The 25,832-nt window shown below is 40.7% G+C and overlaps 1 protein-coding gene across 2 annotated transcripts in view; it reads left to right on the top strand.

Annotated features, from left to right (window-relative positions):
• il1rapl2 (interleukin 1 receptor accessory protein-like 2) overlaps nt 1-25,832 on the top strand; it is a 374,577-nt gene that overhangs the window by 44,178 nt on the left and 304,567 nt on the right. For both annotated transcript variants that reach the window (XM_068714208.1, XM_068714207.1), the window contains exon 2: nt 17,873-17,981. In XM_068714208.1, the coding sequence (XP_068570309.1) occupies nt 17,894-17,981 (88 nt within the window). In that variant the 5' untranslated portion in view covers nt 17,873-17,893. The remainder of the gene's footprint in view (nt 1-17,872; nt 17,982-25,832) is intronic.

Here is a 25,832-nt window from a genome sequence, read left to right as displayed (position 1 = left end):
TGCTGACCATGAACCACAACATCACACGTTTGAATCTTTTACGACTTTTGTTGCATCTCATTTGCGATCTCTCTTTAGCTTTAACACCCCAAGCCCCACCCCCCCCCCCCCCCCCCCCCCCAGCCCCCGGATCTTCTCTATTTAATGTGAATCATTCATATGAATAGAATAAGAGAACAGACATTCCTTTACATTCCAATGTAACAGGATGGTCGGAGCATCTGCCATTTTTACGTGTACCCTTGCCATTGCGACCGTTACGGCCTATGGTTCGGACTCATGTAGACTACCATGTCCAATTCAAACGTGCTCTTCTGCAGGCTTTACTTTCCATGGTCAGCTATCCAACGATGAGGTTTGAAGTGTGTGAAAAGTGGTTTATTCCATGAAAATATAAAATGTACAAAAATGCTTGCCTTTCTGCTAAAAAAAACCTAAAATACAGTCTACAACCTGCTCCCTCGAAGATTAACTTGCACTTATCACACAGGACCCAACCCAAATGATCCATTAGCAGGAACAGACTAGAGGAGCTTTAATCTTAATAGGGCAAAAGCACACATCAAAGCACATTCTGCAATATGACCAGTTACCTTCATTATATTGTATATTAAACATTGAGCAGAACAAAAATTCCCTTTTGCAATGACAATCAAATACAAAAAAGTGTAAACAGTATAACATGGCTCTTACAACCATATAAGCTAAATCGACTCCAAGAAAGTTGCTGACTCATTGAGGTGAGGTTTTGATGACCAAAACGATCAGCGGATTAGTAATGTTACGAAGCGCAGAGAGTCAGTGTCAATGAGTGAAAATGTGAAAACTTACAGTAACGCTTCATCCGCACATTCTGAGATTTCATAGAGAGAGACAGACTGAGAAAGTGGGAGGAAAAGATGGAAGGAGAGCTTGAAGAGGAGGAGAGAGAGAGAAAGAGGGAGAGAGGCTGCATTCTGCCTTGACAGCCCATATTGTATCACTCTGATCCCAGCTTGGCTCTGATTGATGGCATAATTACAATATGGATATGAGATATTTACATGAGGCAGCCACGATTATTCACAGCCACATACTTTTTCATTGAATACATGACCCCCCCAAGAGCTTCATAAAGCATGTTGTTGGCAAAAGAATACTGTAAAGAGCCACTTCCTGTTTACATACGGTGGCATTTGTACTCAAGTTCTGAATAAAACGATGTAAGGGATCATGTTATTGTATATTTTACGATAAGTGTACATAACATAAGCACATGGACTGAAAACAGGAAAGAGATGATTTCAAATTACTTTTCAACACACATTTCTAAAAAGAGCAGAAGACGGGGCAATGATGACATTTTCTATATGACAAAGGTCCCAGTCCACATTCAGACAGAAAAGATTGAGGTCACATGCCACAAATGCTTGATTTGCCTTTTTTTATTCATAACAACCATGCGTTTATGAAATTACACCGTGTCACGAATTGTTTTTGACCCGTGAGGACACGAAAAGCCGGCACACAAAGGGCGATGTGCGCTTTCAGTGTGGGAAGAAAGTGAAGAATGTCAAATTTCCAAATGTCAGAGTTATCACAAGAGGTCGGAGCAGGGCAGCCACATGTTATTCCTACAGTCTCAGACAGGTCCGGTGATATTTGTGTCCATGAACAAGCCTGTCCGTGCTCCGTGCTATTTTGGTGGTGGGGTCGTTGGGTTACCGCGAAGAAGAACAGAAACTCCATCAGAACTCATTTCTGTCACTTTGCATTCTACACAGACACACAATGAGTCACTCTTCGGAATGTAATTGTTGGTGTGGCTGCAGAGGAAATATGCCACCATGTAGTGCTGAACAGTGAAGTCTATCTTTCGCTGGGAGGTCATACTTTTTGGAGAAGCCAATTAACTTTTGGATGTCAGTTCACTTTAGGATGTGCACTGCGATTCCATATAAAGTCAATACAAAGAGCTCTACGACACTACCTTATATTTGTGCAGAGATCAGACAAAACTCCAGGTGTATAAATGTATGTGTATGAAGCATAATACCGTCTATGGTAAAAACAATTACATCGCTTCCATATTTATGCCTAGATGGCATTATTTTTTGCCTGTTGTCAAAGCCTAGCCTTAATTGATCCGAACGCCACTAAAGTCAGACTTTTAACAAAATATGTATCATTACGTAGTTATTTCAGCATCCTTTAAATCTGTTTAATGCAGCAAAATGTGTTTATTTTGGGTGGTAAACTAGATCAATCAAGCCGACGTGTGACTCGCATTTAGTTTTAGGGTTAAGTTAACCTGCTCTCACTCCCCACTCTTCAAATACCTCACGTTTGGTCAGTCTCCCTAAAGCGACCGTATGTGATGCACTGGGCTTTCTGCTAGCTCCAGCTAAGTGGGCAAATAGGTCAAACAATCACAGGACTCTCATCCATTTTCTTTTCATAAAAAGTTTTTTTTGGTTTTGTTACCTAAACATCATTGTCTGTGAGGATTTTGAAAGGAGAAGCGTACTGACATGCCGTAAAAGTAACGCTGGCGGTGGAACCAAGGGGGCAGCGACCACGGGCCAGGCATTTAGTTGTGATGGCAGTTAGATAGATAGATAGATAGATAGATAGATAGTAACTTTATTGATCCCGCGAGGGGAAATTATTTAGTTACAAGCAGCAATAGGTTCCAGAGCAGCAATAGGTTACAGGTATAAAAATCGTAATATTATATAAAAAATAAAAAATAAAATAAAATACACGTCACAATACACAATATATACGAATTATAATAGAGTAAAGATGTTATATAAAAAATGCACACTATATACACAGTGAATAGAATAACAGAATAATATTAAATCAACTAAATAAACAGTAGTGCAGAGGTTTAACCAACAGTGAATGATTTGGCCCGAGGTGATTTATTATAGAGTCTTATAGCAGTAGGCAGGAATGTTCTCCTGTACCTGTCCTTATGACAGCGGAGCTGGATCAGTCTGTTGGAGAAAGTGCTCCGCTGTCCCTGCAGTAGGTGGTGGAGAGGGTGGTCAGGGTTATCCAATATGGATAATAATTTCTTCAGTGTCCTCCTCTCCACCACCTTTTCCAGAGTGTCCAGTTTGCAGCCAATGATGGAGCCGGCCTTCTTAACCAGTTTGTTAAGTCTGTTGGTGTCTCCGGCTCCAAAGCTGCTCCCCCAGTAGACTACAGCAAAGTGAAGTGCACTGGCCACAACAGACTGATAGAACATCTCCAACATCTTACTGCACACGTTGAAGGATCTAAGTTTCCTCAAGAAAAAGAGTCGACTCATCCCCTTCTTGTACACAGCGTTGATGTTGGTCTTCCAGTTCAGTCTGCTGTCGATGGAGACACCCAGTGTCTCCATCGACAGCAGACTGAACTGGAAGTTACGTCAAGGGGCTCGGGAATGCATTATGTCAATGAGTGTCCTCACAAAGATAGAAGCACCAGGTCGTTTGTGAATGTGAATGTGTGTGTGTGTGTGTGTGTGTGTGTGTACAATAAACAGGCAGGCACATGATAATGGAGTTTAATCGATTCGATGGAGCCACTGCTGAACAAATAGCTTTCCAACCTCTCCGCCTAACCTCATTTCTTCATCCTTTCATTTCCCCTTTCAAATCTTCCTTTTTTTGTTTTTCTTCTACCTCATTTCCTCTCTTTTACTTCCTCATTCCCCTGCTTCCTCCTCTACATTAAAAGAGCGACCGGTGCTCTCCGACGTGACTGGAGACGCTGTTAAATGTTTAATCGCTGGAGGTGTAGGGGATAGCTTTCTGCAGCAACCTCTCATACCTGTTAAACGGTGCCGTTAAATAGCGTAATGGTGAGGAAACGGGGATCTGCTGAGAGCAATTACATATTTCACTGAACAGGTGGTACTGCATTTATTAGCACACACCTCGTGCTGCCTATGTGTGTGTGTGTGTGTGTGTGTGTGTGTGCATGCACATGTTTGTCAGTGTCCTGCAACATTGTATCGCTACCTCGTCTGGAAAAAAACAAGAAACACCGTAGCAGACACTTGTTTTTGCAGTTTTCTGCTTTTCTAAAAAAAAAAATATATTCCTTGGAGCCTAATAAACACCCTTGTTCCGCTTCCCAGTGAAAATAATTTGTAAATATTTATACTAATTTATTATTTAGAGTCCCTTTTTTCCACCAAAACAGGGTGGCCACAGGAGACTCCCGTTCTCTGCGTGTTGACTGGAAGGCAGCTGACTCCTCCGGTACCACCAACTCAGTATTAATATCCATGAGAAGTGCACCGAGCCTCGTGTTTACATAAATTCCAGGCAACAGTCAGTTTAAATTGATTCACAGAGTTTATCTTGTGACACTTGCGCTAATTATTCACTAATGTAAATTACAAAAGTAGCAGCAGTTTGAAATTTAAAAGATTACCCAACTATTAACTTCTCCCCTCTGGCAGTCGCTACAGAACACTGTATGCAAAAAAAATACAAGCAGACACAGGAAGAGTTTCTTCACTCTGATGAAGACATCAGTCATACACTGTCAATAACCCTCTAACACCAACATATCCACTGCTGTCGTTATAGATTATTATTTTACAGTTTTTTTTAACATATCTGCCACTGTCAATATAATCCTACATGCTGTATTTACAGTATAAACATGTGTTTAAGTACATACCGTAAATAATCATCCAGTGTATCAATATCCTTTCTGTATTTTTTTTGTCTGTGCAGTATTTATATACTTATATATTATATAATGTATATATACTATATGTGTGTAATAGCCATCTATTTTTTCACTTCTTGTGTATATAACAGTCCAGTATATACTCAACCTTTATTTGCCCAGCTTTATTGTCCTTATTCCATCTCTCATGTCTGTGTCTGTAAGTATAAGAGCGTGACAGAGTGAAAGTCCTTCTATCTGTACACAAAACTTTTATTCATCATGTGAGAAGAGACTTTATTTATAGGCGGAAAAGATTTCACAAATAAAAAAATATTGCTCCATTTTTGACACTCTGGGAATAAAATGTCTTCTGAATTTAGCAGCCAAATGTCAAAACTTATCATCTGAATGAAAGCTTATGTTAACTATCAATGAGAAATATTTGAGCTTTTTCCGTGAACAAGGAACACACAAATGTGACACCATAGAACATTTTTCAACACAATCCACAATCTAAAGAGTCTATAATTGAATTGTAGAAACTAGGAATCTTAATCACAGTTGATTAAATCCAATTAAAATTTAAATAAGTAGTCGTCAATATTTTTATATTACCAATGGATCAAATGACTCTAAAGTGAAAATGTGCATTGGTAGTGACAAACCCTCAAAATAGTTTTCACCCAATTGCACATCCCGTCAACTGTGCAGACTCTTTTGTGTCAACCAAAACAGCTTTATATAATGATGTGTTTACAACAGTAGCTTGTTTCGCTGCTCCTTTTAAAAAATAATATATATATATATATATATATATATATATATATATATATATATATATATATTTTATTTATATATATAATCAATGCAGCTTTAAAACCTTTTATTAAGGCCCTTATTTCAATTTAATCCAGATGTCTGCAACGTAAAGTTACAGTGAGCAATGCAATGATTTGCAGGCCAGTTTAATAATATATGTTTAATGACCTGAGGGACAAAACTTTTGAGACTGTCAAATGTCAGCAACATTTTGGAATGAAAATGTATTCTGCCTAAAATCCATTTACAAATGTTTTATTTATTCTAAACAAATTGCTTTCAGAAGACTATAGCTTCATAAAGGAAGACCAGATGAATAGTTATTATTATAAAGTAGCGGGTCTAAAACACAGCAAGGAAATCAGGAAAAGCCGATTGCTGACATAGGCACAGGGCAGACATGGATGCACAAAAGGAATGTATCTGGAGGGACACCAAACTGCACGTGAGGCAGAAAATCATTGACAGCATCTGTTGGACAGGTAGGGCCTCGCACAAGGTCAGAATGTGAGGGAGACACGGGGCGTACACACATGGGAGAGACCATGCGGAAAACGTAACGCAAAGACAGCGGGCTTCCCAACAATCCATTGCACACGGGAATTCAAATCTATTCAACAAAGATCCAGGAATCAATTGACCACGCATTCTCATTGTGGTTCTTATGAATCTATTTATTCATTCACCAAGGGGCCTTACACATCTGACCTTGAAATACATCAGCAAAACCAGCTATAGAATACTTTCAACCACACACAGCTCAGACCTGTTTATTTCAAACTTTGCTGCAGAGGATAAAACAGCAGAGAGACAGAGTCAAGACTTTCATTCACAGCGCAATGTGATTTAAGTGCTTCTGAATGTGATCACTGGTATCAGGTTTGAGCGTCTCAGAAACAGCTGCCGTTCTTGCGCTATAATGTCTGGAAATTCCAGAGATCGGTGTGATAAGCGGTTGTCCCACGGGGCGCATTCGTGCCATGTTGATGAAGGATGTCGGGAGAGAGCAGCAAGGGCTCCTTCAATTTAGTAAGTAAAACATCCTGACAGAGACGTGCAAAAGGGCAGCTTAAAGATACAGCTGTCAGACCTTGAAGTCAGCAAGAGAAGACTATAGAAGAAGACCAGCCCTCTGGTCCTGCCAGTTATTACGAAGATACCGGACAGTGGATAGGAGACATGCTGCCTGACCTGACAAACCAAACTTTTGCTGATGACTGGATCGCAAACTGGCATAAACAGCATAAATGACGCCAGACTTCCTGCTGTCAGAAAGAACAGAGACTGTTGGTGGGGGTAATGGAGTGGGAAATGTTTTCTTGGCTCACATTAGACCCGATTAGCAGTTGTGCTTCACTGTGCACTCTGGAAGTCCTCAAACATTATTGCTGAGTACTGCAGTCCACTTTTAACCTTTCTAATTGGAATCTTCCAGCAGGTCGACCCGTCACTGTCCTAAGGATGTCACAGCTGTGCTTGTATTCAATACTGCAAGTAACGCAATGGATTTTGCAAAGCATTACATGCTTTTTACATCACTAAAGTAGGCTATCCATATTCACCGTTTAAAGAGAACTGTAGGTAATCCATTTTTTTGATTCAAACTAAATATATGGGGACACCAGTACAATTAATAACAAAATTATACCTGTGATTCAAAGTATGTATTCATAATATGTATTTGTATAATATTCAAAGTACTCAAAAAAGTACGAGTGAGTCGACATTCTGTTCCACAAACAGTGTGTTTGGGTGACAAACACTGTTTGTTTTGACCACTAGTGAGTGCTATGGAGCAGAGTTTCTTGGTAGCAGATTCCCAGCTCTGTTTGCATCCTGTGCATGAGCATGTCAGCAAAAGTGATACGTGCAAATATGACTGCAAAGATTGGAGAGCAGTTTACCAAGCGGCTGAAAATGATGTTCAATAATCGTTCTACTAAAAACAAATAGGTTCGAAAGATTTGAATATCAGTTTATGCTCATTATGTTAAGTTCTTTTCTATCTCTGTAGCTATGTGCGACTCTGAACTCTTGTCAGACAGCATGTTTCCTTTTATCCCTGTCACTCACATGAAAGCGCTGCAATGGACGAGGAACGGTCTCTCGCCAGACCACAAGATGGCGGTAGACAATAGAGCTCTCGTTATCTACACGTGTTTGTAGCCGTTAGCGCACCCCGGAGCTACATTAGCTTAAAGCTATATGTGTGTGTGGCTCGGTAAAGGAAGAGAGAAAGAAAACGAAACAAAATAAATCTTCCAAAAACAAAGATTAAGATCCTCCCCGCCGCAGTGGAGTACAGAAGATTGCCCTCTCAGCTACAGAAATACAGCCGGCGGCTCTTTGTCACAGCCGCGGTTCTGACCTCTGAACTGATGAGAAACAACTTCCGGCCTCACTATAGCGGTGAATTATCTCGACACGATTTCAGCGGTATGAAATACACAGTAACTTCTACACAACATTAACAATCTCGATCGCTAATCTTGGCGATTATCAAGCATACACCACGTTATAAAAATGACACAGTAACTCAGCAGCACAAATGGTTCGCTTCCTTGTCCAGGATGCAAACAAAAACAAAACAAACAGTCCAGTAGATTTGTCCAGCGAAACTAAAACTGTTAAAACCTAGGATTTTCTTTAAAACAGCAAACGTTGCATTGGTGCTTCCTTGTCTGACCAGGGGACAGAGGAATAAGCCAGGAGCAGAGAGGGAAAAACTGTTTTATGGAAACAAGACTGATGGGATGGGATGTCTGTGGCCCTCGGCCAATTAGATCGCAGTGTTGCATTTGGATGACGAGTTCACACCTTAATGTGAACTTCTTCGTAGTGGGGGTTTCATGCTATCAAACTCAAATCAGGATGAGCCTTGCCTGCTGAATAGGCAGGCCCAGATTTCTTTATCACCGAGCACACGGTCAGACCCCAACAGTGTCCAGCACTCAGGAAGCCATCATCCACAATCCTATATCCTGATGATTTTCCCTGTCCTGCTTTAAGTTTAGAAAAGCCTGCTCAGTTATAACAGTTTGCTGTCCATACAAGCGCAGATGTTCCCATACTTTTTTTGTGAGAGTCTGGTGCTGGTTGTGCAAGATTTAATCAAGGTACTCGCATTAGCAGAGGCTTGCATAATTGCACGGGGCTCGATGAGTGTGCGCCACATCTCTCAAATTAGGGACGGCAGATGGGAACGGTCATACCTTTCACGGCTCGTTTTGCTGCATTCGTATGGATGTAGGGATTTTGTTCCACTAAAATGTATGCTATGAGCATTTGTGAGTGACAGATGGTGGTCGAAATCTGTGCCAGGGCTAACCCAATACAGACTGCAGTTCCTGCCTCCACAGAACATCGGGGGATGGAAACGGGTTGTCATTTGTGAGCAGGGATGTAAACTACTGCTCATATAGATTCTCTCTAAACTGAGGTTGATTATATATACATGATGCCCTTAATTACAATACGACTATGCAATGACACTTAATTCAATAAGGTTTTTGCATCATTAACATGGGTTGTGATGTACCAATATAATTATTTTATAATGTTATAATCACACGCATTATTCAATGTGCATGTAAACATGGCCAAAATGTGTCTTTACACATATTTGATCAGCCTCAAAAAGATAATTAGTTTAGATTATTCATTTGTGCTTAAAACTGGGGGTGTCTGTGAGTCTGATGGGTTGACTCATATCACAATCAGCATTTGATCCCCATTCAAGTTAGCGTAGGGTTAACTTCCGTTAACATTCAATATTATGAAGGTCTCTAGCACACGCAGCAGTGAGATGAAGTAAGATGGCGAACAAGGAGTGTCGTACTTACTGTTGATATGTAAACAACCCTCAATGACCCAACCCGCTCTGATCATAAATAACTGTATATCAATAACCGCAATTAACCTCCTGGTTTCTACAAGAACGGACATTACTGCTTAATACCATGTCACTATTTGAATGTAAGTCTTTGAATATTTATAATGCATATGTGATTACTTTAGTGAATGTATGTAGATGTGCTATGCAATGATTGATTGGAAAGTGGGAAAAAGGTAAACAAATGGGACTTTGGACACAAGAAAAGCTGTAAATTAAGCATTATTATTATCATTACTAATACACATATATTGTGATAATTATTGACATCGAACGACAACGAAAGAAAACCTAATTTAAATAGTCAAAATGTGTTCTTTGGTGCTGCTGGTGCGCCACCTCTAAGTTTAATCTGACTCTGGGTCTGGGCTCAACAGCTCTGAAGCTGGTATGGTAGATAATCCTCTGTTTTGGTCAAGGACATTACTGTAGTGGGATGGATACTTGACACAGAGACTTGAATCCAGGAAGTCCATTTGAAGGAGGTCCTCCGTAACCAGTGGACGTCAGAAATAGAAAGTCCAATTGAGTTTTGGGCATATTGCTATAGAAATATGCTGTATCCCATAACGCCTTTTTATAATTCCTTGTGATCAGAGAATTATGGAAGTATTTAGATGCAGTATGAAAAAGTATGTTCCATATTAAGCTGGACAACAAGAGTACAGATTCAAACCGGCGACACCTCTCTCTTGCAGAGATTAAAAGGACACACATCAAATATTTCATAATGATGATGAGGCGGCTTATGTTTCCATGTAAAACAGACTGCCTCTGTAACCAAAACAGCATGACTCATGCAGTTGAGGAGAGACAGATAGTGTGACAGAATATGGCTGGAGGCCGTCTTTAATATTGGATGTGTGGCTGAAGCGGCCTAATGGCTTAACACTGGTCTGTTTGGGACAAGAATAGCTTGCTATCAGTGTGTGTGCGTGTGCGTGTGTGTGTGTGTGTGTGTGTGTGTGTGTGTGTGTGTGTGTGTGTGTGGGAGGGGCTGTCTTGGTATGTGTGTGTGTGTGTGTTCAAGCATGTCTGTAGGTGTTTGACTCAGAATTAAAGCAGTTACTAAAATCTGCATATTGTTTACAATTATCATCTGAACTTTTAACCGGGCAGAATTTGTGGCGATAACAGCTCCGTTTTACCTCTTTCTTTCCAGAAATACCACAAGAAAATTCTTTGACTTTGACAGCAAACCCTAACCCAGCAACATAACATGTTTATTTTTATGACTCTTCAAAACTTCTACACAGAAATTTTAGACCCTTAAATCCGAATGGGGACTTCAAACACTCTCACACCCATATATAAGTACATTTTGTTTCTGCACAGCTCAACCTTTCCGAGTGCGTGTAATGTGTGTGCATTATACATACTGGGACCCTGCTTAGATCTCCTCGTGCTCTGGTGTCGGGATATCATTATCAGAGACAGACAGACAGAAAAGTAAAGCAACAGAGAGGATGAAAGATAAGGGGGATTGTAATGCTCTAATAGTGTTTGTTCTGTCCTTCTCTCTCTCTCTCTCTCTCTCTCTCTCTCTCTTTTTCTCTCAGTCCCTCAGTATATGTGTGTGTGTGTGTGTGTGTGTGTGTGTGTGTGTGTGTGTGTTTGCATGTGTGCATTGAACACACTCAGCTACCCTTTCACCCAAAGCTGACATCCACTCTTTTCTTCTTTTCTCTCTTTCTTTCTTTGTGTTTAGTATACTTATTCTGTAGGTCATGAGGGTTTCATTTAAACACCCCTTTAATACCCTTAACCCTCAACCTCCACACACACAGACACACACACACACACAGACACACACACACACACACACACACACACATGCATGCTGTGTGATTCCGTTTTCATGCTTACTTTCACGGCGGATCAAACATCAAACGAGCTGCCGCTGCCGTCTTAGCAAGTGTGTCAGTGTTCATGTGTTGGAAAAGAAGTGAGAGGAGGACTGACCTTGTTGTGTGTGTGTGTGCGTGTGTGTGTGTGTGCGTGCGTGCGTGTGTGTGTGTGTGTATGTGTGCGTGTGTGTGTGTGTGTGTGTGTGTGTGTGTGTGTGATGGGCGTGAGGCAGTGCAGAGTGGGCCAACGGAGAGGGATAGATAAAGAGAGCCCAGTGTTTGGTGATGAGGGGGCCTATATGTGAGAACGAGAGTGTCAGAGGAAGACTGCGGCCACTATGAGCGAGCCTGTGTGAGAGAGGGAGAGTTTAAAGTGCGTGGGAAAACGTAAGTGTGTGTGTGGGAGCAATAAAGGAACTGTAGTATCCTCAAGGTGAATCAAGCAGAATGTACCGGGGTCACCTTGAGTGAACTTTTCAGCATAAGGTGACTATACATATATATAAAAAAAACAACAACAACAACAACACAACAAGACCCTCAAGTGTAGCGCACGTTCATGGTGCACAGATGTATGCGCTCATGCACTATAGCCATTTCCATTAGGATAAGCGCTTATCGTAGGTCCTAAAGGTGGGAGATGTAACAGCTGTGCTCATAATCAATACTGCTATGGTTAGCAATGGTTTATCCAAGCAATTACATGCTTGGTTAAAATTCCCTCTTTGATGCTTTTAATATCAGTAAAGTAGGCAATTTATCTTCGTAATGCACAGAAAACTGTGGCATATTGATAAAAGAAAAAAATACATATGAAGACAATGCAATCAATGACTAAATTTCATCTGTGATTGTGTGTATGGTCTAAGGGATTACATGCCAGATATTAATATACTCTTATTAAATTTATATTCTGTGGAGTTTTTGACTAGTAATAACTATTTTGAATGGAAAGCTCTAGTTGTGTTTCACCAAATGCTCGGCAAAGGTCCCCTCCTGAGTTGCCCGTTTCAGACGGCTGTCACAGCTGAAATAGATGGGAACGGAGAAACTTCCTACATGTAGCCATTGCTTATCTTTGGTCTTCTGACAATAACAAAAAACAGCTGAGGCTGCGGCACCGCGCATGTCTTCAGGGGGGCTAAGCTAACTAGCTTAGCAGGGAGCCCGAACGTATTCAATTGTCCGGGCAATAACTCCGCGCATGACGAGATGCTTCGTATGCATATAGTCCAAATCAATGTAATTAACACAATGACAAGAAAAACTCACAAAAAACAGTCATATTTATTTATATGACAACAAAGCAACAAATCAATCCAGCAACACTGCAGCGCTAAAACACAAGCCATTCATATTATTCATAAAAAACGACACGATAGACAAATGAACACTGTAGAAATGCTACTGCAGATGTAAAGACGCAAAATCAGTTAACTTACCACAGCTGATCTTCACTTAAAAAGTCCACTCAGGTCTCTCCAAAAGCTTGTGCATGTCCTGTCGTGTAGCTCCCTTGGTTAGCATAGCGTAGCTCCAAACAGCTCCAAACACCAAGAACTCAGTTGCAAATGAAACGCATTCTTAGCCATAAAATGTGCAACGCTTCTCCACTGCTGTCAGCCAGAAATACCGTTCGTACAAATCCTTTTCCATGCTGGGTCAGGGCTGCTAGCTGTGAGCTTGAGCGACCCTTTGATAAGATGTCCAGTTTTTCTGGAAATGTCCTTCTCCAGAAATCCATTTAAAAACGCTAAAAATGTCATGTTAATGTCATAACTTCTTACATATGTTTCAACTTGAACTCTTACTAAACACTAGATTTGCTAGCTAACTTTCTGTTTGACAAAAGTCACGCTGGCCCACTGACCAATCACGGCGCACCTTAATGCTGACGTACTTAGTAGGCTACCTAGACAGCTCTGGCACGTCAAAGAATACGCCCAACATGTCAAACTAAAGATCTGATTGGTTGAAGACGATGACAATCAACAATATCGTCCCCATATACTTTAACCTGCAAGGTCTACCTAGAGGACCTCGGGCCTCTCTCCTTACATAGAGACATAGGGGCTGAATCTGATTGGATTAGAGCTCTACTTAAACAAGCTGCACTGGAAGCAGAGCAACTGAGGAAGACAGGAGCTGTGCAATGAGAAAAAAAGCTAATGGGAAAAAAATTATAATACTTGTAGTGTATTTAATTAAAAATGATTAAATTATAAAATAGCTATAACTTTGTGATTCTGTTTAGGCCAGCAGATAAGGCTTAGCTGGCCCTGATGGCCCACCACTACATGTTTGTGGTTTGGTCACATATCACAAACCCTTCCACATGAACCCCTTTGCTTTTGAGCCAAACCATCACTGTAGGCTACAGAGTAGAAGAACACACACACACACACACACACACACACACACACACACACACAATATACACAGCCTTTAGCAGTTGCATTAAGCCTAGCTGTGTTTCAGACTAAAAGGCTCAGAGAGTGGATAAAAAAAAAACTCATACCCTCTTCTTTCTCTTTAATGCCATGCCACCCTATGTGCCTGCTTGTGTGTGTGTGTGTGTGTGTGTGTGTGTGTGTGTGTGTGTGTGTGCGTGCAGTAAAAGTATCCAGCTCTTTTCATGGGCCTTACTTTTTTGAATTTAGTATTTCATTACATCTTTCTTTAAGAAAGGTTTGGGAAAACATAACAAAGCTGCTGCTGTCTGAGCCCTCCTGAATTGAAGATGTGGTGTTTTCTATAAAACCATTAAACCATCAAATTAAGCTTTGATATTAGTTTTGGTAGCCAGTTCTAGTTGGTGGTTAGATCCCTTCTTACGGGCCATTCACATTTAAATAAAAAAAACTCAAAAACGAGAGCAAAAGCATCACGGTGCGCAAGCATTTCCAAGCGCCGTTTTTTCAGGGTGTGCCAGCTGCCCCAAGATAAAATAGTTAAACTTTTGGATCACGTTGTTCCCTAAATATCAGTCTACGGTAAATATATGGAGAAGGTAATCATTTTAGTGAAGGGCTACCCAGGGGTTTATGATCCAATCATATTTTTGTATTTTACTTGCCAAATTGACTGAAAGGTACTGTGAGGTATTTACGGAGCTGGAAATCCATTTTTTTGTATTGACTTTGTCTAGTGTGGTCAGTGAGGCTTACTGGTAAATTACCACAACTTCATCATCATCGCCATCACAGCAGGTTGTGGTTGTCAGATGCAACATATGATCAATCCCTTTGACTCAGGGGCCACAAATTCGATGCCATCGTATGATTAAGGGCAGCACAGGGAACATAGAACAAAATAATTCCAAAAGCGTTTTTTTTTTTTTTTCATAATGGCATTTAACTTAAAATTCTTTGAGCACCGACTTCACCTGATGAGGCAGATAACTTTATGTGTTGCCCGAAGCCTTTTTTTTCCCTTTTTTGGCTTTTTACACTGTCATTTCAGCGAACAGCACTAGCATTGGAAACTATGATTCCTAATCTGACAGACCCTTCTTGGGCGAAGCTTAGTTTGACGGAGCAGCAGCAGAGTTGTGTATTAAATGTAGACAATGGAAAGTGAAAGCGATGAAATGGACTGCTAATGATTTTTATATAATCTTTGCATTTCATGTCACATTCTGAGGTCACACAAAATGTGTCTTCACTTTGAGAAAGAGTTTTCTTTAGCAAGACGCTGAATCCCTACCAGCTCTATGGTGTCTGTTTTGTAGCTGACCCGGGGCGTCTTGTGGAGGAGGCGAGGGAAAATATACATTTCCTCACAAGGTTTGACGAAAGTATTCTATTCCTATTTCTAGGTGTTTACATATCAAAAAAATATAAGGTCTTGATGCTAAACTCCATTGGCATTCCTCTTTCAGTTTATGTTTTGACTTTTCCAAAAGGACATGGTAAATACTTCCCACGTATGACTGACTCACACTTTTGATTTACCCTCAGCCGTGCTTGTCAGAGTGCCTGCCTCACTGTCTTTACCTGAAGCCAACAGTTCAATTTAGCTTCCTCTGCTACAGTATAACATGACCCGGCACAACCTGTTTTCCTCCTCTGATGACTGGAGACTGTCTGCAGCCTCTGAGGCCACGAGGAGGCAAAACAAAAACAAAGGGAGCGCGGATTACAGGTCCTGCTAAATTTGGTTGGTCCCCATGTGGCTGTTTCGCGGTGTGTGCGAAGCCCCAAAAAGTCCTGAAATGGTATGCTTTGTATCATCAGTCTTTTTCTTCTTTTTTTACAAGCCAAAAAATAACAAAAAAAAAAGTTTTTAAAATGTTTTTCTCTTTAATGTAATCTTTGTTGTCTCTTAAGACTTTTTTACATGGCACAGAAATGTTTTTAAGAAGTTCTGAATGCAATGTGATGAAAAACACATCACCCAAACTTTCTATATTTTTAGCTTAATCCACTGATCTTTACCATTCCATTTAGCTGCTTCGATTTCATGCTCCTGGTATTGTGCACACATGGCTTACAGGGACTAACCTGTGCTTTGCCTACTCTGAAGGATCTGAGAAAAGAAAGGAGTCTGTTGTGGGTCTTGGTATGCTGTGACTTTCACCTTCACTCAACCAATCAGAAGTGATTATTGGACTGTAGTACTATTATTATCATTATTATAATGATGATTTGAACTGAATCTGTGATGCAACCAAGATGATGGTGAGACACACTACATACTTGTATGGGTAAAAAGTGTGCGCTCTCTTGAATCCTAAATTCAGAGCTGTATTTTAAATTACAAGTGATGACAGGCAAGCACGGATGAGTAATTTACATCTAGTAGTGGCAACATCGTACAGTAGTCTTTATCACGTTATCGCTCCATCGGCTTTGTTCTTTGCATCAATTTGGTCCCAGTTTTAGATCCCAATTCCAGGCCCAGATTCAAAGGCGAATCACTGTGGCACCCTATCTGCAACCTACTAGTTTCTATCATCTGCTACCATGCTGTTCATGTGAATCAAATGTGAGTTCAATCAGCAGTCAAACTGGAGTTTGAGTTCCCTTTATTGTCACATGTATGAAAAACACAATGAAGTGACTGTTGGCATGGCTAATCTTCATCTTCGATCGCTCCCTGGTTAACTGTGTGTGTGTGTGTGTGTGTGTGTGTGTGTGTGTGTGTGTGTGTGTGTGTGTGTGTGTGCTTGTTTGTGTGTTTGTACACAGAAAGCATGAGAAAATCTGATTGTGTTCTATCAATGTCATTTCACATGGCTGGTTCAGAGACAGTTTGTGTGTGTGTGTGTGTGTGTGTGTGTGTGTGTGTGTGTGTGTGTGTGTGTGTGTGTGTCTGCCCCAAAGCGTCTGCAGCCTTTGTATTCACAGCCTGTGGTCAAATCTAATTTAGTTTCTGTATTTTAAATTCAATCAGTTGAAAAAAAAAATTGATGTTTTCATAACCTTACCAAACCTGTGCTTCGGATCAATATTAATGCCTTTTATTTTGTGCTGTTCTCGCTGCCATAGTTGTAATAAAGTGTTTCGTTTTTCACTTTTTTATAGGATATCGGCCCACACACAACACGATTTGGGACTGCCCTATTGTTGTTGTTTTTTTTCTCATTTGTAGCTTATAAACACTCAGAGATACACAGGGACATTTTAACATCCATTCGAAAAACGTGTCAAATCCACAGACTGAAACAAAACATTGAATTCACTGTATCATATTTTTTCTCAGCATTGCTCCAATGGGAAAAAAAACCCAGTAGGGTCTTTACAGTATTCATTGTAAATATTATCATGTGCAAGCCAAGGAGGGTTAAAAGAGGAGATGTAACAGCTTTGTCATATAATTTGGGGTGCAACACGTGCGGCTTAATCTGGTATGCATCTGCTGAAAGGCTTACCATGACGATTGCATCTTTTCCCTGGGGTGAACGCAGGGAGGGTGTCATGGCAGCCTACTGTTTGGGTGCAAATTACAATTCTGCGATAACTGAAAAGACCAAAAACAAATGCTTTTTACTTGAAAATATTCGATTGCATATTTGCCACCATCTATTCAGGCGCATCCAAAAAGTTCTGTCAAGCCGATCGCAACCAAAGAGCACCTGGGCGGACATCCTTCCTTTATTTATTGTGCCGTGAGTAGAATTGGTGCAAGCAGGTAGCTCACAAATAAAAGCACTCTTTGACTCCACTTCCTTGTGGTATTTAAATTAATTCTGGCTAACATGCATTCTGGTAAAATGGAGTAAAACGTTTAAACATAAATTAAATAGTTTAGTCAATATGGAGATGGCTGCTTACAGAAAATAAAATGATGGATACATTGGCGTGGTGTAGGTACTGTACCCAGTAAGTCAGTATGTCAATGGCCTCATTCATGATTTGTCCGTTAAATTTGAGCACAGTTTAAACTCTTGAAGGGCCCATATTCCTGACATGGTCACCTCACGGTGGGAGTTTCCCGTGGGTGCTCAACAGAGTGGTTGACTTGACAGTGGACACTGTTGTTTGCATCCCCTCCCCAAGTAACAGGGGTTGTAAGCCTCTCTGATACAATCTTGTGAACACAACACACTGTACTACTTGGTGTCAATGTATATATTATATATATATGACAATCTGCACAGTACCTACAATGTTTTCTCTAACACGTTGTCCCCACTGTGTCCTGATGTCTAAAGGTGCCAGTGGAGACTAGAGAGATGAAGGCTTTATCCCTCCTCTTCCTCCTCCTCCTCCTCGCCTCGGGAGCCTGTGACGGCGTCAAGTACATCTCCAAGAGGAACTCAGGTAGGATGAACCGCCTCTGTGTTTTGTTGTCTATAGGTGCACTTCAAGCTGTGTCATTTTGTAGAGAAAACAAGCCTTTCCCCCCTTGAAAGTTCCCAGGCTTTGTCTTTTTTTTACTGATATTCTCTTTGTGTTTTGTTTCACCGTCATCCACTTTCATTGCTAAACACTCTTCAGACTCCTCTTGAAAACAACGATAATGCTATACCTCTTGTCTTTTCTCATTCTCCTCGCTATTATTGCCATCGAATTTGCTCCCTCTCTTCTTTCCCAACAGCTCTCTTGTCCTATCTGATGCATGGATATATCTTACCTTGATGCAATGGCTGCGTATACCTCTACTTTGCTCCATCTGTCTCTTTCTTCTTTACAATCACCCTCTAACTCGTCCCTCCAACCTCTACTTCAGAGCTCACACAGCTGTTTCCCCCACCTCTCCTGTTTCTGCCGAGGGTGTGTAGCGATCAGCCCGTCTGCTGCTGTTGTGCTCATTTGTGTATCGGCAGCCATATGATGACAAATCTGCTGATGGTCTTTTATTCGGGATTGATTTGTTGTGTTGCGCCGATCGGCTTGACATAGAGAGTTTGAATGAGCTATCGATGTTTGCCATGCGATCTCAATACCGCTTTGTCCGATACTGTACACTACTTCTAGCTCTGTTTACAGCTAAAGTAGAGGTTCTGTATTTATAAATATTGCCAATAGCATTTGTAATCGTATTGCCATGCGGCCCTGCCAAGTACTGAAAGTGACAAAAACACAGAAGATTACTTACCGACTTTTTAGCAAACTCAGGTCATCTAATTATAACAATCCAGTTAGAATTGATTCCCCTGTAATGTAATCCTGTCTCACTATTTGGCTTGCTTGTAAGTGACAGTGTGTGTCCTGGCGGTTTAATCGAGGGAATAACAATCCCTTAGGGATCCTTTACGTAATTGCACATGCAGCGTCGGAGCATGACATCACAGGGCTTCAGCATTTTGTTGAACATATAAAAGTTACGGACTGAGCTTTAGCAAGCCTGAAAACGTTATTTTCTAAATCCGCTTGTTGCTATGAAAGATAGGATCGTATAGGAACACCGGTTAGTACAGTTCATTAATTTCACATGAGAAATAGTGTATTTATGTTTCTCTCTACGCTCTTCTGACTGGTTTGAGGTGGGCGGGGCTCAGTTGAAAAAAAAGGGGGTGTCAGGTACTCCACCAATCAGGATTTAGAAACATTTGAATCAGAATCTTGAACACTTGGTGGGTTACATTTTTTATTCATAAGGGAATAATTTGCCATTTAAAAAAAAAACATGTATAGCTTGTGGCGAGAGTTAGATGAGGAGATTGTCAGTCTGTGCTATAAATATGAAGCTACTGGCAGCAGTCGGCTAGCTTAGCTTAGCATGAAGACTGAAAGCAGTTTAAAAGGTTAGTGTATCTCTGTTCAACAGATATAGTTCAATGTTTTTTGTGGGGCTTGGAAAAGTTGAGCAACCTGTGAAGTTAACATTCCCAACAAAGAAATAGTCCAGCACATAACCACCTTAAAACAGATAATTAAATCAATTAATTTAATTTAAGATTTAATAAACAATGTGTCAGTGAGTTTAATTTAGAGCTGCTTGTAAGGTGGATTTAGTTAGACTGACTTGTCTACATATTTGCTGAACAGACATGAAAGTGGTATCAATCTTCTCATCTAACAGGCAGGAAAGTGAAGCACATTCCTAGAAAGTCATGCTGTAACTTTAATAAATAATACCTGATGATGTATTTTTCTTCGTGTGTGTTATTCATTTAGTTGTGAATATTTAATTTTAAAAACAGATCATTTAAGTGGGCCTTTATTGTATAAGATGAAAAAGGCAATAAGTAACATATCAGAGCACATTAAAGATACAAAAAATGTATAACATCTTATGTAAGATAGAAGTAGTAAGATAGCAGCTTGTATGGAAATTCTGTCCTCAAAGGAGTTCAAAGGTCAGGCTCATCTGCAGAACAACAGCCCCTGCAGCTGGCAGAGATTTAGCAATGTGGTTGAGAGGAACTTTCCAAAAATGTCTTCCAGGCCATCCCAACACCCACACGCATCCTCACCGTACGTATTATGTTGCAAACCTTCCAACGGAATAAAACGGTGATTCATCTTTAATCAGACGAATAGACAAAAGGAGATGAACACGACACAATTTGTTGCATTGTTTCAGGGGTAAATCCGTCTTTTGTGAAGCTCGGGTTTCAGAGTGTTCACTGCGCTCCTCGCTTGGTCTCATCTTTTACTCTCTCTTCCGTCATATCTCCTTCACACTCGGCGTGCTGACTGTGTGTGGGTGAGCCAGTGGGAGTTTTTGTTTGCTATTTTGCTGTGTAGATGTACGCGTACGCTGGCAGGCATACCTGCTTGTGTGAATGCTCCGCTTCATGTCATATTGAACAGTGACTGCCAGTGTCAGTGTGTGTGTGTGTGTGTGTGTGTGTGGGCGCTGTATATGTCCAGGTTTTAAGTGTGTGTGTGTGTGTGTGTGTGTGTGTGTGTGTGTGTGTGTGTGTGTGTGTGTGTGCGTGTGTGTGTGTGTGTGTGTGTGTGTGTGCGTGTGTGTGTGTGTGTGTGTGTGTGTGTGTGGGAGAGAGGTGTTCACAGAGCAATTATGTGATCAGAGCAGAGCCAAGCGGACATTTATGTGGGCGACCGCTACAGTCGTCCAAAGATAGGCTGATAGATCTCTTCTCTCCCTCGCTGCTTGTGTGTGTGTGTGTGTGTTACTGGACACCATATGGGTAGAAACTACCATTTCCTTTTGTCGGTCTCCCCGCTGTGCTTTGATGTAGCACCCGCTGTAGCAAAAAAGTGGACAAAATGTGATGAGACAGAGGAGAGAATGGTGGTGGTCGGTGAAGAGACGATGAATTTTATACAGATCAACACTAACATAACAAATAAGTGTGAGCTATAGAAAAAAAACACAATGACAAAGTACAGTATCCAATCCCTGTAAGAAAACTCTTGCATCAGAGGTCAAATATTGTACACATCATCGGGTTTGGTGCCTTGCTCAAGGACACTTCAGAAGGGTGGATGTTTTCCTCCTACTGGCCCTAAAACAACCTGATGCACAAACATACAAAGACTGCAAAGTAAGGCAAAGTCCACGAGAGCCAGATGGACATCTTTCTTTTTTTCTCATTTAAGTTTTTAATCGTCCAAACACGCCAACATCATACACAGATACAAAAACGAGGCCTGTCAGACCGTACCTCCATATACCGTACATATACCTATATATCCATACACACGCAAATCCCATATATGAGTACTCCACACCTTTGTTTGTGAACTTGCGTTACTAAAGTAACTTAAGTTACTTAAGTAAACAAGTTACATGACAAAAACATCAACATTGACTTCTTCTTCCACGTGGGAAATGTCTGAAAGGTCGCTGTTCGTTGGACTCATCCACCTCCACTTCCACTCCCCCCTGTGTGCTTTACTGGTCTTCATACTTCCTCATGATTACGTCGATAACAAGCAAAACAGTTTTGTGGGATATCTATGAATTATGGCGCATTATTTTTCGTAGGTATTGCTAAAAATGCTGGATGAGATCAGCCTGCAGTTGGTAGAATAGAAAGTAATAGAGACATTTTCAATGGAATTGGTTTATTATTCTTTTTTCTTTTCCAATCAAACCTCATTCACACCCCGGTGTGCTGATCTTTCCATTGTAGGGAATCATATTACTGCTGCAATTTGTTCAAAATATTTCAGCATTAGTTGCTCCAGCTCCTCATGTCCTTATCTGATCACACAATTCAATGCAAGGCATCAGTCTCATGGCAGAAATGATGTCCAATCAGTAAAAGCTGGACATGTTATATGAGGAGATAGTGACACTGAATTCTAATTGTAAGACACATACAGTCAATGAGTTAGCTATTTCTGATGCAATGTTGGTTTTATTGAGCCTTATTCTTCATAAAAGCTCATTGAAGGTATGTTTAGGTCATGTCCATTTCATGTAATTTTTTGTCTTTCTTATCCAAACATAGCTGTTTTAGCACAACCTAAACAGTATGTCAAGCTGCTTTTCACTGCGCATATTGCATAAGCATGGAACAAAAAAAAATATTTGACTTTGAATCTAATACTTAATATTGTTCCATATGCAATAACACAAGAGGAATATTATAATGAGTTTGGGATTAAACCAATAAAGGTACTCACATATAGTAGCTGGAGTATCTGGTACAGACTAACAAGGTCAGTGGAGTTGTCTTTATTGCTTTATGTGTTTATATACACAGGGTCCAGGGATGGTGGAAAGGTGTTGGTGACCCTGTGTGGAGAGTGTTTTCTTTACTTTTTTACCCTTCTGTAAAAGAGTGATTTAAAAAAAGGCTCATTTTGTCATAACACTACACACAATTCACACAAGCAGAAAACCTCAGATGTTTTGCAAAATGAAACATTTATTCAGAACTATACAATGATTTATTTTAAAAAGAAATGGCACTCACACCATTCATACAATCTGATTGTGACTGAACCAGTTACATGCTGCAATGGCAAACATGTGACTTTAATTCAGAATCCTGTGCCTAATGTTGAGAATGTGTTTGAAGGGTGTTGCAAACAGTGTCGTGTTGAATTGCAAATTGGGTGAGAAGCAGATAATGTGTTTTGGAGACTTGAGCTGAGTTTCTGCCACAGAAATAGAATAGGAGTAGATATGGATATTCCAATTTGAATGCAGCCAGATGGTCGGTAGCGGCGGCCATTTTTATGTGTACCGTTACCATTGCAACCCTTGTACACTTGTATAAACTTCACCAACTTATTGCTTATTTTCTGTAACCAGTGTAGCATCAAATCATGTTGGAATTAGCATGGTAGCAACCAGCCAGCTGTACACCAGTTAGCTCACTAGCTTGCTAATTCCACCATGCTTTAATGCTACACTGGTTACAGAAAATAAGCCAGACAGCGGGCTGGTGGCCAGCGGCAGCGCTGGGTCTAATGGTCCCCCCTCCTCTCTCTCTCTCTCTCTCTCTCTCTCTCTCTCTCTCTCTCTCTCCATCGCTCTGGAGAAACACAAGCGACCTAGCTAACTAGCCAGCCATCTGTCTCCAAGCTCTCTTTACAGGCAAGCTGCGACAACACTTTATGGTGTGTGTTGTGACCATGACGACTAACAACAGTTTTATTTTGTACTAGACAAATGACCACTTAATAACAGTTTATTGTCCATTCTACTCCTGTTCTATTTCTTTGGGTTTTGTTCTCTGAGTGCCGGTTCCAATATATTGTCTGTTATGCCTAACTTTAGTGTGTTAGTAACCAAAAAAACAAACACGTCCTTCCTGCTTCACCATCCCTCCATCCATTCGCTCCATCTCTCCTGGTCCTCTTAGTCAAGGCCAGATCTTAACAGCTTTTGCGCTCCAGACAAAACCAATAGATTAGTTGAGATGGCGAGCAGGAAGATAACGCAGACTCTTATCTAGATCCCTGCTGGGCTGATACGGCAAAAGAGGGAGGGAAAGACAAAACAAATCAAACATAAAGCATGAGAATGGTCATCTGTTTATGTATGTACGATGTTGTGTGTTCCTCAATGTTCAGTAAGTAGATGCATTTCCAACACTGTGTCCTAAGTATTTATTTTAAACTCTTCAAGCTGTTTCTGCCTTGTTTTAACAGTCTTTAAAGACATCCACATGATGTGCTGATACAGACGGTTTGCCGGTCTGTGTGTGTGCATGCGTGTGTCAGGGTGATTAAGTGCCAGTGAATGTCCTTGTATGTATGCATAAGAATGTGAGTGTCTCTGAGTGTGTGAGTGTGTTTTCTGACGCAGCTAAAACCTGAGATCAAAAAACGATTAGATCTCAGTCCGATCTAATCGCTCGGTAACTCCAAGCATGCAGAGTAGAGCCAAGATAACAGAGTATGTATGTGTGTGTGTGTGTGTGTGTGTGTGTGTGTGTGTGTGTGTGTTTTGCATCATGTAGTATATAACGGAGAAACTGTATTTGTGTGTGTGCCGACTGGCTTTGTGTGAGACGAAAAGGACAAAACACACACACACACACACACACACACACACACTAGTCCCCTTCTCTACCTGCACATTACTTCTTACTTGGCATTAAAATTCATCTGAAGTTGAGCATATTTTTAGCTTCTGTTCTCTATGCAGACACATTTTTCACAGTAAAGCGTTGACGCACTTGGTTTTTACGCTTGACTGTGATCACCTTTGCTGCACAATAAGCATGACTCTATAAAACTCAAATTAATTTGTTAGAAAAAAATGTACATTAAGATGAATCGTTGAAAAAAAGAAAAACAATACAGGAAAATGTGCAAAAACCCAAAATAGCATCCTGTAACGGGAATCCACAATGACTTTGTCTTCTATTTTAAATGTTTGAGAAGCAATGTGAATTTTTTTGCCATCACTGTTGGTGTTGCTCAAAGTGCCGAGGGCAAATTACTAATTCACCATGGTGGAGAATGCAGACTGCAAAAGATGACAAGGGGAAACAGAGAAGGGGAAGGGAGCTATTCAACATTAATGAGCTCTTATTGTACTACAGTAGCTGCAGAGAGACAGGGAGACACTTTTGTTTCGCCTGCGATGTTGAATGGTGCAGGTAAGTGATGTAACAACAAGCCAGCGTTACAACAAATAAGTTCCATTATGATGCGTTTTTTTCAGTTTTGTTTGTGAGTCAGTTTTAGCTCCGTTTCCAGAGAAGTTCTTTTCAATCCTGCCGAAGTTGTCACCTTAGCAAAAGCAGAGACTCATTAGTATTTTACTTTTTAAAAGATGTTTTGTGTGTTTGCAGACCAATCCGCCGCACACATTCCATTGTGATTAAAGGAACAGAAGTCACAGCCTGACCGTCTGCTCACCCCGAGAGACTAATGAGCATCAAAAAATGGACGGTAGCCGTTCACTTTCGCTGTGATCCGGCATGAAGGCCGGGTGTCGTCTAGATATAACATAACATGGTGGCCTTTTTTAGACATTGTCCAATTCTTTCAAAAGAGTTTTTGCATAACTTGCCACATGCAGTTTGAGACAGGGATATTTCCCCTGGGACAATTGCAGATATTAGCCCCCCAACATATTAACACATAACTTTTGATCATTCAGAAGGCGTGGCATGAAGTGTTTATCTGATCCCTGATCGTGTGATTATTGAATAATCAGTAAATGTTAGGGATCAGCATTAGTTAGAGCAGTGCAACCCCCGCCCCTCTGTGCAAACAAAATCCTCATTTTCAATAAAGTGATTCAGCTTAATAAATGAGCTATTCTTTTTGTATTATATCAACTTTCTGTATTGAATATATCTGAAGCAATGGCTATGCAATGGTAGAGAATTGCTAAAACTGGAGAGCCAGGACAAAATGGAAATGTTAAATGGACTGTGTTCATAGTGTGTTTTTAGTCTCAGCGACTAATATATGACAACACAAGCCAGCATTCCCCCCCGTTCATACACGCACATTCATACACTGAGGTTACCACTCAAGGTGCCACCTGCTCATCAGGAGCCATAAACAATTCACACGCACACTCACAGCAATCTGGGGATCAGTATCTTGCCCAAGAACACTGACATGTAGACCAGAGGGCCAGGGATCAAACCACTGATCTTCTGATTAGTGGAGGACCACTCTTCATCCTGAGGTGCGTAATAGTTCTTTAGTGCTGGTGTGTTCCCGTCATGACATTCAGCATTAACATGAAAGTTAGTATCTGTCTTTACAGCACTCGTAGCTAACATCTCTCCCCGGTACGACTAATTAACACAAGTGGCTTTTTCAGCCACTTGACTT

The sequence above is a fragment of the Cebidichthys violaceus genome, unplaced genomic scaffold, assembly GCF_023349555.1.
Source record: "Cebidichthys violaceus isolate CVI_PGR_0920_01 unplaced genomic scaffold, fCebVio1.0.p SCAF_2, whole genome shotgun sequence".
NCBI lineage: Eukaryota > Metazoa > Chordata > Actinopteri > Perciformes > Stichaeidae > Cebidichthys > Cebidichthys violaceus.
This window is presented reverse-complemented; position numbering and strand designations above follow the sequence as displayed.